This window comes from Ctenopharyngodon idella, chromosome 24 (genome assembly GCF_019924925.1).
Source record: "Ctenopharyngodon idella isolate HZGC_01 chromosome 24, HZGC01, whole genome shotgun sequence".
NCBI classification, from domain to species: domain Eukaryota; kingdom Metazoa; phylum Chordata; class Actinopteri; order Cypriniformes; family Xenocyprididae; genus Ctenopharyngodon; species Ctenopharyngodon idella.
This window is the reverse complement of record NC_067243.1, coordinates 20,553,041-20,572,336: the sequence shown is the minus strand read 5'-3', so window position 1 is coordinate 20,572,336 and position 19,296 is coordinate 20,553,041. Positions and strand designations below refer to the sequence as shown.

The 19,296-nt window shown below is 39.9% G+C and overlaps 1 protein-coding gene across 7 annotated transcripts in view; it reads left to right on the top strand.

Annotated features, from left to right (window-relative positions):
* Positions 1-19,296, top strand: part of tjp1b (tight junction protein 1b) — a 124,123-nt gene that overhangs the window by 100,862 nt on the left and 3,965 nt on the right. For 3 of the 7 annotated variants that reach the window (XM_051885082.1, XM_051885084.1, XM_051885083.1), the window contains 15 exons: positions 1,135-1,354; positions 1,449-1,633; positions 1,784-1,879; positions 1,970-2,052; positions 2,160-2,370; positions 2,711-2,811; positions 4,754-5,107; positions 5,835-6,065; positions 10,728-11,648; positions 12,884-12,975; positions 13,518-13,739; positions 13,834-13,973; positions 14,909-15,332; positions 15,423-15,640; positions 17,557-17,700. In XM_051885082.1, coding sequence (XP_051741042.1) covers positions 1,135-1,354; positions 1,449-1,633; positions 1,784-1,879; positions 1,970-2,052; positions 2,160-2,370; positions 2,711-2,811; positions 4,754-5,107; positions 5,835-6,065; positions 10,728-11,648; positions 12,884-12,975; positions 13,518-13,739; positions 13,834-13,973; positions 14,909-15,332; positions 15,423-15,640; positions 17,557-17,700 — 3,642 coding nt within the window. The remainder of the gene's footprint in view (positions 1-1,134; positions 1,355-1,448; positions 1,634-1,783; positions 1,880-1,969; positions 2,053-2,159; positions 2,371-2,710; positions 2,812-4,753; positions 5,108-5,834; positions 6,066-10,727; positions 11,649-12,883; positions 12,976-13,517; positions 13,740-13,833; positions 13,974-14,908; positions 15,333-15,422; positions 15,641-17,556; positions 17,701-19,296) is intronic. The other 4 variants (XM_051885088.1, XM_051885087.1, XM_051885085.1 and 1 more) reach the window with 4 other exon arrangements.

Sequence of the window (19,296 nt, the reverse complement as noted above, 5' to 3'; positions counted from 1 at the left end):
GTTATTTTAATGTTTCATAACCAGTTATGCTAAGCTAGTTGGCCAAGTTGTCAATGCCTGATCAAAAACAAACATGTTATCATGATATCTTATTCTGGCTAATCAAAAGAAGTTCTTTTTTTAACCAGTAACCGTTATGTTTAGCTAGTAGGCCAAGTTGTTACCTTGCCCATGTCAATGTTTGATCAGAAATAATCATTTAATTCTAGCTAATCAAAACAGTTTTTCCAAAGTCCCTTTCAAGGAAAGTCTGTTCATTTGGCTGCCATATTTGCAACACCGCCGGGCAGCTATTAGGGCATCCAAGACCAGGTCCCATCTATTTGAATGGGGGAATCCTGAAATCTGAACTAAACTGTCCCATAAATGTTGTTTTTTATGTTAAAATAACATTAAAAAGCTTATTTTTCAGGATAGACGAGCCAATGCGCATGTGCAGTCCTAAGCGCGAGTCTCAGGTTTCTATACCGGAGCTTCTAACAGCAGTTGCAGTGACGCGATGATTTTATCAATCATCGATTGGCTCTTTTACTGAGAAGGCGGGACATAGTCCGCCATATTGCGCGTTGCAGTTACTCCCATTCATAACTAATAGCAGTGAACCGTCTTTCTGTATCTATAGTCTTTGGTTTTTCTTAACCAGTTAGCACTATGCTAAGCTAGTAGGTTAATCGGTTTGCTTTCCTCAATCTCAATGGATGATCAGAATCTAACTAATCAAAACAGCTTTTTTAACCAGTTAACACTGTTCTAAGCTAGGTTGTTAGCTTGTTAACCGAAAGTTAACTAACACAAAGTAAAAGAAATGTTTAATTTTACTATTTTGGCTTTGGTAATATGGTGTCCAAGGGCAAAAAGATTCTGTGGCGGGATGAAATCTTTTATGAAATTAAATAATCATCCTACTGAAGAAAACAGCTTAAACCAGCTAACATGATTTGCTGATCCACCAAGCTGGTTTTCACTGGTCAGGCTGCACTGTTTTTTTTTTTTTTTTTGTTTTGTTTTGTTTTTTTTAGGAATTTTGGGCACTTGCTAGACTGGCCAGCAAAACCACCTTAAACTGGTTCAAGCTTTTTAGCAGGACTGCTAAATTTTAATAATAATAATAATATAAATATCTTTGCTTCCCAGTGTACCGGCGCATTGTAGAGTCCGACGTAGGTGACTCGTTCTACATCAGGACCCATTTTGAGTACGAAAAGGAGTCGCCCTACGGCTTGAGCTTCAACAAGGGCGAGGTCTTTAGAGTGGTTGACACCCTTTACAATGGCAAACTGGGCTCCTGGCTCGCCATCCGCATTGGCAAGAACCACCAGGAGGTGGAGCGGGGCATCATCCCCAACAAGAATAGGTACTGAAGCCATTTGTATTGGTTTGCATTCAGTCATGCGTGTTTGATGTGTTGAGTCGCTCAAGTTTGGACTGATGTTTCGTGTCGTCTGCAGGGCTGAGCAGCTATCGAGTGTCCAGTACACTCTCCCAAAGACTCCAGGAGGTGATCGGGCCGACTTCTGGAGGTTCAGAGGCCTCCGTAGCTCCAAACGAAACCTGAGGAAGAGCAGAGAGGACCTTTCTGCTCAGCCCGTCCAAACAAAGTTCCCTGCTTATGAAAGAGTAGTGCTTAGAGAAGGTACGGTTTTAGTTAATCAGTATTAGTAATAGTACTAATCAGTATTAGTTTGTCTGTTGATGTTCAGAGAAAATAATCTGATAGATTTACATTGAAGGACAGCATTTTTGTATAAATCTAGTTAACCTGTTGTTTCTCCTGCATAAAAAGCTGGTTTCTTGAGGCCAGTGGTCATTTTTGGGCCTATTGCGGATGTCGCAAGAGAGAAACTGTCGAGAGAGGAGCCTGACCTCTTTGAACTTGCAAGTAAGTTCGTGTAATGAGATTTTCCATCATCTTTTCTTCAATATTCAGAAGGTAAATCTGTATAAACCTGTCGTCTTCCCCTCCTCTCAGAGAGTGAACCCAGAGACGCAGGGACAGACCAGCGCAGCTCTGGAATCATCCGTCTCCATACCATTAAACAGATCATTGACCGAGTGAGTATGGACTCGGATAATTTAGTTAACTGCCATCCTGCTTTCCATCTGCTCTGCTCGCGAGCAAAGACCCGGCTGGTGTCTCATGATTCTGTTTGTGCTGCTAGGACAAGCATGCCGTGCTGGACATCACCCCCAACGCGGTGGATCGTCTGAACTATGCTCAGTGGTACCCTATCGTGGTGTTCCTGAATCCAGACAGCAAGCAGGGTGTCAAGAACATGAGGACCAGGCTCTGTCCTGAGTCCAGGAAGAGCGCCCGGAAGCTGTATGAGCGTGCTCTCAAACTGAGAAAGAACAACCATCATCTCTTCACCAGTGAGTAGACCCAAACATCAAAATAATGTCTTTAGTCTCATGTTGTTGCAAACTTGTGTGACTTTCCTTAGTCCGTGGAACATAAAAGGAGAAATTTTGAAGCATGTACGAGACACTCTTGTCCATATAATGAAAGTGAATAAGGTCTGGGACTTTTGTTAGCTTCAAAAAGAATGCAGATGGACCATAAACATAGTGTAAAGTAGCTTTGTGTAAGTAACAGACTGAAATTTAAGTCATAGGTCACCACTTACTTACTTGTAAGCGCTACTTTTGGTTAGTTATTAGCATAATATTGTGATCATCTTCCAGAATTAACTGTGACTCTACTTCCTTATAGCCACCATCAACTTGAACAACATGAATGACGGGTGGTACGGCGCTTTGAAAGAGACCATCCAGCAGCAGCAGAACCAGTTGGTTTGGGTCTCAGAGGGCAAGGTAAGTTTCTCTACAGTTCTGTGTACAGTACTTCTTTAGGGGCTTTCGCACCGGAGGAACCTTTTCATAGTTCCTAGAACTATTGGCTGAAGTACCCGGATTTTGCCATGTTTGCACCGCAGGAACGATTTTAGTTCTAGGAACTCCTAGAACTGAACTGGGGGAACTAAATTAGCTCCTACTTCAGAGTAGGATCTAAACCAGCACTATAGGAACTATCAGTGACCTTAGTGTACGTTGATTGGTCAAACGCATGTCAAACACCGGCACCCGGTGCTGCGTAAACATATTTACTTCACGAACATGAAAAACAGTGATAACGGCATTTACCTGTTGTCTGCAGGATTGTGTTCTTTTCTCCACCTCGATGATATATAATACTGAAAGTTGTCATAGGAGAGTTCGTCTCTTAGCCCCACTTTTTGCTATTTCAGTCGCATAAATTATGTTTACTTTCCATCTCCATTATCACGAAACCCACGACACACAACAAACAGCTCCGATCACGGCATCCTCCATCCACCAGTTTTTAGCGTTTGTAAATGCCGCCGCTGTCGGCCACTTCAGAGTTCCTATTGCCGGTGCGAATGCAACCAGGATCATGGCCCAGCGGAGAAATTAGTTCTCGGGGAACTCTCAAAGTGGCTAGTTCCTATAACTGAGTTCATAGAACTACCCGGTGCGAAAGCCCCTTTTGTCTAGAGTCCCCGACCCAAACACCTTAGCTGAGGGGTCAGCAACCGTATCAACTCAACCCCACCCCCATTTGTGTGTCTTATGCAATACATTACTGGACTGCCGTCTGGAATACTTGATTCTGAATGGTCAGTCGTGGTCATTCTCTGGTTAATTTTCTGTAGATACACTGTATAATTGAATAAATAATAATTATATATCTGTAATTATAATTATGTGTCTTTAAAGTTTTAGCTCAAAATACCCCACAGATCATTTATTATAGCTTGTCAAATTTGCCCCTATTTGGGTGTGAGCAAAAACACGCCATTTTTGTGTGTCCCTTTAAATGCAAATGAGCTGCTGCTCCCGGGCCCCTTTCCAGAAGAGGGCGGAGCTTTAACAGCTCACGCTTTGGTTGCTCAACAACAACAAAGCTGGAGAATCTCACGCAGCCAAATTGACGATTCATCTGAGCGGCTCGTTTTTCCACATGCTTTCAGAGAAAAGCTTGCCAAAACAGTTATTGGGTTGTCCTTTTTCACGTTTTCTAGGTTGGTAGATGCACCGGGGACCCAATTATAGCACTTAATGTTTAAGTTTTCTGTTTGATTAATACATGTTGGAAATGGGACTTCTTTTTTGATGTTGTTAAAACCGCCAACACCTGAATAAATAATAATTATAAAACTGTAATTGTAAATATTGGTTGACCCATATATCAACAAGGCCATTTTACATTTTTTAATACTCGGCATTGGCCTTTAAGTTTTTCTGTTTGGCTGATAAGTGTCAGAATGGGGACTTTTACTTTGACAGCTGTAAAAATGGCAGCACCTGAATAAAAACATTTTAATAATTTTTAATTATAATTAGTGGTTGACCTATCGCCAAGTCTGATATATTGACCGATATTTTGCTTTTTTTTTTTCTGTGTGGCTGATAATTGTCAGAACTTTTATTTTGACAGCACTAAAACCACCAACATCTGAATACGTTTTAATTAGATTTAATTAGAATTTAATAAATCTGAATACAAGTATCAGCTGAAATATATCTGATATGATTAAAAAAAAGTCTATTTATTATAGTGAAAAAAAAAAAAAAAAAAAAAAAAAAACTTTTAAGAGCAAAAAGCAGAGATGAGATGATTATTCCTGCTTTTTCTGCATTGGTTTCCGCTCTCACCCATCCATCATTTCACTTCCACTGCTGTGGGTCATCAAACTCATCCTAAACATCCCTCCCTCCCCCTCTCCGCCTGCAGGCAGATGGTGCTCCTGACGATGACCTTGACATCCACGACGACCGCCTCTCTTACCTCTCGGCACCGGGCAGCGAGTACAGCATGTACAGCACCGACAGCCGCCACACTTCCGACTACGAAGACACCGATACGGAGGGTGGCGCCTACACCGACCAGGAGCTGGATGAGACTATGAACGATGAGGTGGGCCTGCCCAGCGAGCCTGCCATCACGCGCTCATCCGAACCTGTCCGAGAGGACCCGCCGGTCATCCAGGACGCAGCCGGGTACCCGAGCTACCAGCATGCTGTACCGCAACCAGAGCCGGTTAACCGCATCGACCCGGCCGGGTTTAAGATGGCAGCGCCTCAGCAGGTACGGAATCGGAGTACCATTATGTATGCGTGTGTGTTGGTTACTTTGTTAATTTCAGTGGGTTTCTGTAAGTTTTAGCTTAACATTGGTCATTTCTGTTATGCAGTGCTTTTTGAACTCTCTAACTTTTAAAAAATGAATTACTCAGGCACTTAATTAAAAAACTTATTCACACACTGACAAGAAAATTAACAGGAAGTAAATTGACAGAATGGAGGGAAATAATGATCTAAAATTAGCCATTGCTTAGTGAAGAGAGCTAGCTTACATAAGAATGTCAGCTTGGTTATTATTTGTTTAGCTTACATAGGGGTGTTTTTATATATATGAAAAATCGAATATAATAATAAATATGTGTGAGTATATATGATCAGAACTATTTACTGCATAATAGAAATGACCCATAGAATACAACAACAGCCATTTACCTTCCTTTGGGACGTTATCTGAAATGTAAACCTGAAATGTAAAAATATACATTTTTTGCCCAAAAATATTTTAAACTGCATATGCAGCAGGACTGGACCACTACCTATTTTTCTGCTTCCTGTAAAGCTAAAGGCACTTATTTTTTTAATTCTGATACACGCTTCATGTGAGCTAGTTTGTATGACCAGATGACAAACTTTGTTCATTAGTCATGGATGTTTTGGTGGTCATAGCTGCTAGTTTTAGCTGGTTCTGTTGGCGGCGTGTGTCTGTAACCTCTTTGCCCCGTACTCCACAGCAAGCTGAGGCCGCTCTGGCCTCTCCGCCCCCTCCCTCTGCAGCGGCAGCAGCGTCCCCTGCTGTCGACCCCACCGCAACACTAGCGGGTACGAACCCAGAGGAGCCGCCTGGCACCCCTCAGGCCGACTCCCTTAACAGCCCCGTCCCCGACCCCCAGCCCGAACCTGAGCTCGCTCAGCCCCCAACACACGACCCCCACCAGTTGCTTCCTCCTGGCCCAGATCCAAAGGTACCAGCACATCCGGAAGCTGGACCCGCTCCCGGCCTGTTTCGGCCCGGTTCAGCCCAGCTCTCTCTTTTTCAACCTTGCCTGTGTCTATCACTCTTTTCTTTGACTCCTCCCACTCCACTGTCTGCATGAATGCTCCGCCCACCCCACGCGTGTGCTGCGTGTGTTCCTCTGACACTACGCCAGAGACTGTGTAACTGGTACACATGCACCACAGGAGGACGAGGGCCCGTTGCATAAGTAGATGTGCAGTCTCCTCCCATGGTGCCTCGTACTTCCTCTTGCATGGCTCCTAATTTATGATGTTTCTTGCAGCTTGTTCTGTTTGTAGTAGGGCTGGGCGATATATTGAATATTCATGTTATATTTGTGATGGCAATTTAAAACTTTCTGAATGTGTGGCGATGATTTTAATTCGCTTTTTATTCAGCCAATACGTTTCCTGAAGATTGTTATTAAAGGATGAGTTCCCTCATAATTTACTCACCCCCATGTCATCCAAGATGTTTATGTTGTTCTTTCTTCAGTTGAAAAGAAATTAAGGTTTTTGAGGAAAACATTCCAGGATTTTTCTCCATATAGTGGACTTCAACAGGGTTCAACGGGTTGAAGGTCCAAATTGCAGTTTCAATGCAGCTTCAAAGGACTCTACACAATCCCAGCTGAGGAATAAGGGTCTTGTCTAGCGAAACGATTGGTCATTTTCTAAAAAAAAAAAAAAAAAAAAAAAAAATTAATATACTTTTTAACCACAAATGCACGTCTTGCACTGCTCTGCGATGCGCCACGCATGACGTAATCACGTTGGAAAGGTCACGGTAGGCGGTAGTACCGACCCAGTGTCTACAAAGTGAACGTGCAAAGACGAAGTCAGATGCTCTTCACAAAAAAAAAAAAGGTAAAACAACGATGTCGGACGATTTTGAAGTTGGAGGAGAAAATGAGTTGGAGTTTTTCACCCTACTGTGGTACTTCTGCATGACCTTTCTAACGTGATTACGTCATGCGTGGCGGATCGCAGAGCTAGTGCAAAACGAGCATTTGTGGTTAAAAAGTATATCATTTTTTGTTTTGTTTTTTTAGAAAATTACCGATCCTTTCGCTAGACAAGACCCTTATTCCTCGTCTGGGATCATGTAGAGTCCTTCGAAGCTCCATTGAAACTGCAATTTGGACCCGTTGGTAGCTGTTGAAGTCCACTTTATGGAGAAAAATCCTGGAATGTTTTCCTCAATTTCTTTTTGACTGAAGAAAGAAAGTCATAAACATCTTGGATGACATGGGGGTGAGTAAATTATCAGGAAATTTGAATTCTGAAGTGAACTAATCCTTTAAGGTGCGGTCACATTAGCGAAATTTCATGGGCAAAAATGAATGAAGCAGCTCACACAGGCGTCGTTTTAAGTTGGTCAATGCAACAAATCTTTTGCCTTCACACAGAATTCCCCGTTGTGTGGATTGAAATGATAAATGTGACCACAACTTTAGACTAGTTTCCGTCCTTGTCTTGTGACCCATGAGAGCGTTTTTATACCATCTTTGATTTAAATGTAACTAGCAAAACACCCTTAAAGTTTTACGATAATTAGATTTGAATTAATTAAGTTTTAAAAATGTAAGAATTTGAGTCTTTTTCAAATTTGAATCATTTCCTTGAATCAGTACACAATGTCCACTACAAGGAGTCAATTCATGTGATTCAACGATTCATTTAATAAGCTGCGTTCACGCTATGTCGTAATTACCGTAATTAAGAGATGGCAACCCGTGACGTTCTACTAGGAGCTGTTCACGTCCTCGGACTCAGAATTATGTGTTTCTATGGTAACACTATCAATGCCAAAATGAAACTTGCAGTGGTCATGTGGTACAAGTTGGAGCTCTCCGAAAATTTCGAGTTTACAAGTTGTAATTATGAGTTCTACAAGTCCGAAGCTCGTAATTACAGTAATTCTGACATGGCGTGAGGAAACCTAAAAAAGTTTTTAGTTTTCACAAGTCTTTTTGTGATGTTTTAAAATGCTTTAGCAAAACTATTATACATATTATACAATAATTGTATTTTATTTTGCTATTGTTTGCGTCAGCACTAATATTTTCATGCAAGTAATTTTTTCCATATTAAAGGTCTTATGTTAATATAATTTTTTAGATTAATTTTCTTATGTATTTTTATATGCATATAATATATATGCATATAATTGCTTTCATATAATTAGTGAAAAGCTGTGTAAAACATGATTGTTGAAATAATTTTTACTGCATTTTGAATGTACTTTGCTGTTTAATTTAAACAATGGTTCCTCTGTTTCAGAGCAAATGCATAAATATTGTGATATTTAACAGCGTCAAAAGACTGAAAATAAATTATTATTATTATTATTATTTTTTTTTTTTTTTTTGCTATATCGCCTGGCCCTAATCTGTAGTGATAGCTGTAACTATAGCGTTTGGCTTTGACCTGAATCACACCTGTACGGACGGCCGCTAGATGCACTGTAGACGTGTCACTAAATTGCAAACGGACCTTTCCCTGATTTGCAAGAATGGACTTCTGTAGTTGCATGTTCATTTAACCTGCAGACAGTACTTACAGCAATGTAAAAGGAAAAAAAACTGAACTAATTCTGCATAATGTCTTCATAACCAGTGTTTCTTTTCATAGATGAAGACGTTATGTAAGAGCTATTGTAATTTTCTCTGTTAAATTGTCTTATAGGAGGCGTTGGACCTTTTACAGCTCTACTGTCTTCAGGCTATACTTTAAAAACTTGAGAAGGAGCCTTTCAAGACATAAGACATCTTTATAGCTCCACTTGGTCATATTATAAATTTATTTGATTTCAGTAAAGATGAGGAATCAGTGTAACTAAGTGGAGGTGTTGTACATTTTGAAGGGCTTCTTATCAAACTGTAGAAATGTAGAGCTGGGTAATAAACTGATAAGATGCTTGTTTTATTGCATAAGGAATTAAACCGATATTAATGTTTTGTTTTTTTCTGATCAGGTGTGAGTTTAATTTCAGTGCTTGCAAGGCACAACTGTGTTTATACTTATCAAACATCCATATAAATGTGTGTGTGTGTGTGTATATATATATATATATATATATATATATATATATATATATATTATATACACGCACACGCACACGCTCACGCTACCGGTCAAAAGTGTAGAAACATTACTATTTTTAATGTTTTTGAACAAAGTCTCTTATGCTCATTAAGGCTGCATTTATTTCATAATAAATACAGAAAAAAACAATAATATTGTGAAATATTATTACAATTTAAAATGATGGTTAAAATGATGGTTCTATTTTATTTAATATACTTTAAAATATAATTTATTTCTGTGACGCAAAGCTGAATTGTCAGCATCATTACTCCAGTCTTCAGTGTCACATGATCCTTCAGAAATCATTGTAATATGCTGATTTATTATCAATGTTAGAAACAGTTGTGCTGCTTAATATTATTTTATAACCTGTGATACTTTTTCAGGATTCTTTGATGAATAAAAAGTTAAAATATCAGCATTTATTTAAAATAGAAATCTTTTGTAACAATATACACTACCGTTCAAAAGTTTGGGGTCAGTAATTTTTTTTCTTTCTTTTTTAGGAAGAAATTAATACTTTTATTCAGCACGGATGTGTTAAATTGATAAAAAGTGATAAAGATTTATATTGTTAGAAAAGATTTATATTTTGAATAAATGCTGTTCTTTTTAACCTTTTATTCATCAATGAATCCTTAAAGAATCACAGGTTCCAACAAAATATTAAGCAACACAACTGTTCTCAACATTGATCATAACTGAATATCAAATCAGCGTATTAGAATGATTTCTGAAGGATCATGTGACACTGAAGACTGGAGTAATGATGCTGAAAATTCAGCTTTGCATCACAGAAATAAATTATATTTTAAAGTATATTAAAATAGAAAACCATAATTTTAAATTGTAATAATATTTCACAATATTATTATTTTTTTCTGTATTTTATTATGCAATAAATGCAGCCTTAATGAGCATAAGAGACTTCGTTAAAAAAAACATTAAAAATAGTAATGTTTCCAAACTTTTAACCAGTAGTGTATATATAAATTTTATTCATTACATATTTAAATTAAAAATTTAATTTTAATATTTCTTGTCTAGCCTTCTAATATTAATGTTTTGTTTCTAACCATATGCAGTTGTTCTGCAATTGTAAAATAAAGAATTTTTGATTAACTATTTATTAAGTTGCTTTTATTTATTTTATTATCAACTGATTTTGTTTATTTATTTTTGTTCATATCTGTGAACATTCTAAGATGACTATTTAATGCCGCTTTTACACTCGAAAAATGGCTTTGCAATGCGTTGATTTCTTGCACACAGCAACCAAAGCCTAAAACCTCTCCTAAAACATTTTTTACTACCTTGCAAGCACTTGTATTTCCAGGAGGAAATGCTAATCTAGTGTTTTTATATTTCATTGCAGTTGATTTTAAATCCTTTGCCTGTTTTTCACCTTTAAAAATATTCTTATCTTGGATCTGTTTTTATTTCCTCTAACGGCTGAGGTTCTTTTTGCGCTAAATACTCATCTCCAGTCTGAAATTTTTCTATCAACCAGGTTCTGACAGTTGACATTTAATCCCTCACAGATGTACAAAAAGGATCTGTACAGCATAGACGAGGCGGTGCGAGTGAACCACGGTGTGAAGCCTCCCCCTCCCCAGCAGCAGCCTTTAGGCCCCCCCACCTCGCTATCCTACAGCCACCAGCCTGTCTACCAGGACCAACAGCCATACCGCCAGTACGACCACCCGCCTTATGGCTATGACGGTGGCGGCTACGCACAACCAAAGCCTCACAATTACGACCCGCACCTGCACTACGACAACCGCGTGCCTCACTACAATGAGCAGTGGCCCCCTTACGACCAGCAGCAGACTTCACCCCAACCGCCACCTGCGTCCGGCTACCCTCAGGGCCACCAGCCGCCTCCTCCACCTCTGGGGTACGAACCCCGCTCTCCGTACGAGGACGGCCCCACCCGGGATTTCAGCCCCCCTCAGTCTCAATATGATGGTGTGCCCCAAATGGGCTATGATAACCGGCCACGGCACTCTAAACCTGCACCGGTGCGCTACGAAGAGCCGCCGCCGCCTCTGCCCCCACCGGCCTCCTACGATGCCCGCTCACCTTTCGAGCCCGAGCCACATGGCTTCCCAGGCAATGCGCATCGCTCCCCTGATCCGCCAAAGCAGTATTACGGTGACGCTGCAATGAGACCCTCGTACAACCCTGGACCTCCAAACCGAGCGTATAAAGCAGCCCAGCACGAGCCTGTGATGAACTCGGAACCTCCCGCTCCTCCTCCCAAACCCGAGGCCGTGTTGTCTCCAGGGGAACCGCCTCACCCGGCAGCTTCCAAACAATTGCCGCCTCCTCCCAGGGACGATGATGATGAAGACCCTGCCATGAAGCCCCAGTCTGTGCTCAACAGGGTCAAAATGTTCGAGAACAAGCGCTCTGTGTCCGTAGACCGAGCCAAGGACACAGCGGATGTAGCTGGAATTAGGGTATGTTTCTGTCCTCTTGATGTTGAACCTACACTTTTCCATTGAGCACTTTGTTGTTAAATAACAACATATTGTTTATTTACCGCACAGCAACAAGTGTAACGCCTTAGCCTTAAGCTTAATATTGTGGTGATGACTTTAAAGTGCCCCTATAATGCTTTTTCACATATTACCTTTCATGTATTGTGTAATACAGCTGTTTGTGAATGTAAAAGGTCTGCAAAGTTTTAAAGATCAAAGTCCAGATAAATGGAGTAATTGTTTCCCAAAAGAAAGAACTGATTCTGAACTGCCTGAAAGAATAACAGTAGTCGTCAATAATTTGTAACAAATTGGCATAATGGCAGCCTATGGCCTTCATTGCCTACCCGCAAACAACGTCTACTCTGACCCGCCCTCAAATTGAAAAGGTAAAACTGACGCCATTGTTGCTGTTCATATCACTGTGTATCAAGCGCTAATGAAGCCTCCAGGCTGAAATTCAGATATGGTAATGGCCGTTTCGTTTCCCACACACACTGTAAGCGATAGACCAATCGTAACAAACTGGGCCATCTGACCAATCAGAGCAGAGTAGACCAATCGCAACAGACTGGGCCAATCAGAGCAGAGTAGACCAATCGCAACAGACTGGGCCACCTGACCAATCAGAGCAAAGTAGACCAATCGCAACAGACTGGGCCAATCAGAGTAGACCAATCGCAACAGACTGGGCCAATCAGAGCAGAGTAGACCAGTCACACCAGACTGGGCCACCTGACCAATCAGAGCAGAGTAGACCAATCGCAACAGACTGGGCCATCTGACCAATCAGAGCAGAGTAGACCAATCGCAGCAGACTGGGCCAATCAGAGCAGAGTAGACCAATCGCAACCGACTGGGCCAATCAGAGCAGAGTAGACCAATCGCAACAGACTGGGCCATCTGACCAATCAGAGCAAAGTAGAACAATCACACCAGACTGGGCCAATCAGAGCAGAGTAGACCAATCACACCAGACTGGGCCATCTGACCAATCAGAGCAGAGTAGGCTCTCAGAAAGGAGGGTTTTAGAGAGACTGAATCTTTTATCGATGAGAAAATGAAAGTGTTTTTTGACCTTGAATGCATGTAAATCTATTATAGGAGACCTCTAAAACAACATTAGAACCTTTAAAATAACATAATGGGGCACTTTAAGAATGTAGTTTGTGAATGACATTGTGTTGATAGAACGGATGTACTTTCTTCTTCAGCCCACAGATCTCCCGAAACCTGTGAGCACCCCTGGTCCTGTGCTCAAGGCCAACTCTCTCAGCAACCTAGAGCAGGAGAAACCCTCTTACAGGTACAAACACATACTGACACTGCCAGTCTAAAGTTTGGAGTCAGTAAGATTTAAATTTTTTTGAAAGAAGTCTCTAATGCTCACCAAGGCTGCATTAATTTGATTATAAATACAGTAAATAGTGAAATATTATTACGGTTTAATGTACATGTACACCTACAACCGTCAACCAATGCTTTATTTAAAATAAAAGCTTTCTGAATTGACTGGAAAAGTCATTATCCAGACAGTGTGGAGTAAACCAGAAGTAATATCAGCTATTTGATTGGATAGCCACAAGTTACCACATTCTTATACAGACTTGGATTCAGAATGCAAAATAATTATTTATTTTATTGTTTAAAAGGTTTGGTTTCAAATTGCATTGTGTTTCACACACTGTCTTCATACAGTAGTAGGTGGCAGACGTGTTGTTGTGAAGTATGCAAATGTAGTCCTATAGTGCCCTCTGCTGGTTGATCTTCCATTCTGGAAATCACCATTAGATGTTACATAATATGAAGTTGCACTCTTTCATTTTGATTATTTTCTTCCGCTCCTAGAGCTCCAGAGCCCCAGAAACCTCAGACGCGTGTAGGGGACGACGTGGTCCGCCCCAACCACTATGACCCCGATGAAGATGAAGAGTATTATAGGAAGCAGCTGTCGTACTTTGACCGCCGCAGCTTTGACAACAAAGCCGTGAGTCAACCCAACACTGGAGTCAATCGCTTCCACGAGCCGGCCAAAACATCTCAGCCACAGATAGGATATCCTTTCGCCAGGTACCGTATAATGCTAGAAAGACAGTAGTTATTCTTGTATTGGCAGTGTTCTTCTGTATGTCATACACACTCTTCCACACACTTTCCGCTTCAGGACGGAGTCTGTGGAGAAGGTGAGTCCTGTGGACAAGAGGTACGAGCCTCCGCCACCCGTCAACCCATCGCCTGCTCCATACAGCCAGCCCACACCTGCTGCTCCACCCACATCCCTGCCCAAACTCAGCAACATAGAGGGTGAGAATGAGTCTTGAATGTTTCTTCAGATGTGCTGTAACTAATAATGTTTCTAACAGGAAAGTTCTGCCATTTTTTTTTCTTACAATCATGAATATTCTAACCACAGTGTCTTTCCCTTTCTCATCTCAAATGATGTATAGAGGTTAACAGCATTGTATATATATAATTTCACACCATAAATGATATAATTAAATGTTTTAAACATTTTTGGAATAATATATCCCACTCATAGCTAGCATTTTATATAAAATACACCTAATGCATACAAAATACACACAAATAATATCTTCCCACTTATAGCATAATTTTACAAAATTACAGAATGACTGAAAATAATGCGCTATAAAATACCTTTGTCTGTTTGGGAAACCCAAACCCAACAGACTTTATTAATGAACTATTAATTTTTGAAAAACTGTTATTATTATTTTTAATTATAGAGTGATTTCACACCATAAATAATGGTTAATTTCACTTTAATGTAATAAATCATTAAAAAAAAAATCATAATTCATACTATAATGGATTTTCATAATTTAAGTTAAATTAAATATCCAAATTAAAAATCCATGAATATGATTTCTGCCCAAGTCCCATCGGATTCTTCTCTGTAGACGTGAAGACAACACCTCCCATGATTTCGCGAAATCAAGGCGTCATCAGGCGCTTTGTTTTGAATAAGCGACCTCTAGTGGTGTAAAATTACATATTGTGCCTTTAAATGTGACTCTCATATCACAAAAATAAAAAGATGAAGTCTATTAATAAAAATAAGCAGCACTCTCTTACGGAGTGAATGGCCATATTGTCACTGTTGTTATATTGCCAAAATTTCAGAAATCAATGCCAATACCAATGAAATTTAGTGATTTTTGATACCACAGCAAAAACTGAATGCATTGATTTTAAAATGTGTATCATCTAATCTCCAGTGAACTCGATGCCAGATCCTCACAGCTCCCCCAAAGCCAAACCGGACCTGTCGGCTCTCAGAGCTCCCACCCGGGACGATCCCATCCAGACCAGTTACCTGCCCCCGAAGTCCTCTATCAACGGCACGGACGCCCCTCCCAAAACACTAGGCGTCCCTACCAGCTACAACCGCTACGTCCCCAAGCCTTACACCAGCACCGCCCGACCCTTTGAGCGCAAGTTCGAGAGCCCCAAATTCAACCACAACCTGCTTCCCAACGACACACAGTCCAAGCCTAGCGTGAACAACAACCTGAAACCTCAAATCTCACCCCAACCCCAGGACACCGACAGCGGGGTCGACACGTTCACGCGCACCATGGACAACAGGCCCAAATATCAGCACAACAACATCAACGCCATACCCAAGGCCATCCCCGTCAGGTAAGATGATGAAAGCCAGTCCAGTACATCAGCCAGAGCCGTATTTACTTCCTCTGTTTACTAAATGACTCCCTGTCATCTGTTTTCTAGCCCTAGTGCACTGGATGACGACGATGAAGATGAAGGTCACACGGTGGTTGCCACGGCACGGGGCATCTTCAATTGTAACGGTGGGGTGTTGAGCTCCATTGAGACAGGAGTCAGCATCATTATCCCGCAAGGAGCCATCCCAGATAGTGTGGAGCAGGAGATCTACTTCAAAGTGTGCAGGGACAACAGCATTCTGCCCCCTCTGGACAAAGAGAAAGGTCTGAATCCTTCAGAGTAGATCATTATGACTTTTGTTTGTTGCGTTTTGTTTCAGTATGTTTTTTGTTGTTGTTGTTCGCTTGATTTTCCTTTTAAGTATTGTAGGGTTTCTTAGCTTTGATGTGGAACACACATTAGGAAAAACACATTTGGACAAAAACTATCTTAGAAAAAGATGAAGACTAGCTACAAAGACAAAGAAAACATTGACTGCTAGTAACATTTGCTACAGTGTGTTTCGTTCAAGGCCGGTTCACATCAAGTTCAGTGCATGACAAAATGTTAGCAAAATGTTAACTTTTTTTGTTTCCATAAACATTGACTTTTTGTCGTTCTTTAGAGAAAAAAAGTTTGCATACATGACTGAATTGTTCAGCATGCAAACTAACCTGTTTACACAAGATATACAAAGTATAAAATATTAGCAAACAAATGTTTTGCGCACAAGCTATTTTCACTGAACATGACGTTGCAATTTCGGTGCTCTATGAAAACGTTTCAGATAATTTAATTTTTTAGTCAGCATCCAAATTAAAAATGATCTACATTACCATTCAAAAATTTAGGGTCATCAAGTTTTTTTCTTTTTTCTTTTAAAGAAATTAATACTTTTATTTTAAATTTCGAAAAGGATGCGTTAAATTGATCTCAAGTGACAGTAAAGACATTTGCAATGTTAGATTTCTATTTCAAATAAATGCTGTTCTTTTGAACTTTTATATTCGTTAAAAAAAAAAGGTAACACTTTAATATGGGGAACAATTCTCACTTTTAACTAGTTGCTTATTAGCTGTTTATTAGTACTTATAAAGCACATATTAATGCCTTATTCTGCATGACCGTATTCTACATCCCTTAATCCTAACCCATACCTAAACTTAAAGGATTAGTTCACTTTCAAATGAAAATTAGCCCAGCTTTACTCACCTTCAAGTCATCCTAGATGTATATGATTTTCTTCTTTCTAATGAACACAATCAGAGTTATATTAATAAATATCCTGACGCATCCGAGCTTTATAATGTCAGTGAGCGATACCAACGAGTATGAGCTGAAGAAAGTGCTTCTATCCATCATAAACATACTCCACACAGCTCCAGGGGGTTAATAAAGGCCTTCTGAAGCGAAGCGATGCGTTTGTGTAAAAAAAATCCATATTTAACAATTTATGACGTAAAATATCTAGCTTCCGCCAGACCGCCTTCTGTATTCAACTTAAGAAGAAAGTGTGAAACTCTCGCAGTTCAAAAAGCTTACGCTACGTCCTATGCCTTACCTATTCAACTTATGGAAAAAGCTTAACTGACGTGACGCCAGTTTACACTTTCTTCCTAAGTTGAATATGGAAGGCAGTCTGGCGGAAGCTAGATATTTTACTTCATAAGTTGTTAAATATGGATTTTTTTTTTTTTAACACGAACGCATCACTTCGCTTCAGAAGGACTTTAATAACTCCCTAGAGCCGTGTGGAATACGTTTATAATGGATGGATGTGAATGGAGGCACTTTCTTCAGCTCATACTCGTAACCCCTGTTCACTACCATTATAAAGCTCGGATGCGTCAAGATATTTATTAAAATATATATGATTGTGTTCATCAGAAAGAAGAAAGCCTTATACACCTAGGATGGCTTGAGGGTGAGTAAAGCTTGGGGTAATTTTCATCTGAAAGTGAACTAATCCTTTAAACGCTACAACTGCCTTACTAACTATTAATAAGCAGTAAATTAAGAGTTTATTGAGGCAAAAGTCATAGTTAATAGTGAATATGTGTTCCACATACCAAAGTGTTACCAAATCTTTATCAACCAAAATCTTTGGGGTAAACGGTAGTGTAGGTTTTGAAAAAATGACACACTGTTGCTCTTGAATTGTTTGCCTGTGAAGCTTATTTTACCATGTATTCTTTGACAGGTGAAACTCTACTCAGTCCCCTGGTGATGTGCGGCCCTCACGGTCTGAAGTTCCTGAAGCCCGTGGAACTGCGTCTACCACACTGTGCGTCTATGACCCCTGATGGTTGGTCTTTTGCTCTAAAATCCTCCGACTCCTCGTCGGGTACGCTGTCCTTTCTCTCTGTCCTTTGATGGGTCTTTTGGGATCGGGATTGAAGCGATCTTGGAAGAGGCTTATTCATCTTTAGGTTTTGTTTCTTTTTCTGGGTTCTCTGAATTAACATCTCACACAGCCATCCTGATCACATGACGCTTTCACTGTACAATCTGTGTGCTTGCTTTTTATCGTTTTATCACTGGTCACAATCATAAATGTCTTTTCAGCTCTTATTCATCCACAGTTAATCCATGAAATATTGTTTAATGTGACTGGATCGGACCACATCTTTTGGGGAAAGACATCCGGGAGTGAATCCCTCTAAATTATCATTCTGTGTGGATGAATACAAGAATTGCTTCTGATCTTGTGATGGTTAACATGGGTATAATGTGGCTGTAAACAAGAAATATTATAATATGCTATTTTTATCCCTTTTTTGTTTAACCAAATACCTTTATGACACCCATAAATAACTAAACTCTGTGTGTGTACAGAACTAGATTAAGTGCTCAAAAGAGGAGTGACAACTGATTTTAGCTGCAGTGTGAAAATGGCATGCCTAAATGGTGTTATTGGGTTCAGTCTGGCCAGGTTTTGGGAAAATTTTGCAAATGACAACCATATTTATTTCAGTTGATCACCTAAATTATTGTGTACGAATACAGGCGTCACTCCTAATCTTGGCATGTTGATAATGTGGTTGTGGCTGTAAACAAGAAATGTGGATACCAACAAATTAACCTGTTTTACATTTGATAATTTGAGTGAATTTGGTTGTCACACCATAAATAACTGAATTCAAGTGTGTACAGAACTGGATTAAGTGCTCAAAAGGAGAGTGACTACTGAATTTAGCTGCAGTGTGAAAAGGGCAAGTCGAAACAGAGTAATTAGGTTCAGTGTTACATTTTGGGAATAACCACATTAATTTAGGGGATTTAGTCTTGCAAATAAAATAATTGTTCTGTCTGTATGAATACAGGAGTCACTCTTGATCTCGTGATGATAAGGGGGCAGTAAAAGAGAGATGTGGATGCTAACAAATTAACCTGTTCGCTATTTTGGATTAAAGTCTTCCCAGGAGCAAATTCAGTTGCCATTCCTGTTAATAATTGAACTGTGTGTACAGAATTAAGCACCCAAAAAGGAGTGACAACTGAATTTAGCTGCAGTGTGAAATAGGGCTGCACGATTAATCATCATTAAACATAAATCTACTTTATTAAATACATGCTTTGTGTGTTTCGGAGTGAAGTGTGGCACTGTGTTCTGTTACACATGAGCAGGTCAAATTATTATAATATTAACGTTTTTCAATAAGGTCCCATTAGTTAAGGTTGGTTAATGCATTAACTAAGGCTACGTTTACACAACAACGATGTACTAAAAACTGTTAAGTTTTTTCTTTGCATTTTTCACGTACAGGCATCAACATTGTCAAAACAATCCCCGTTCACACGGATCCGCGAAAACGACTAAAAACGCTGTATTATTCATGCCAGGCCAGTAGTTTTCGATGTCATTTTGTAAAGAAACACGACGCACCTATTGACTGAACATGACATGCCCATGATGTCACCACTTTCACAAATTCACGTA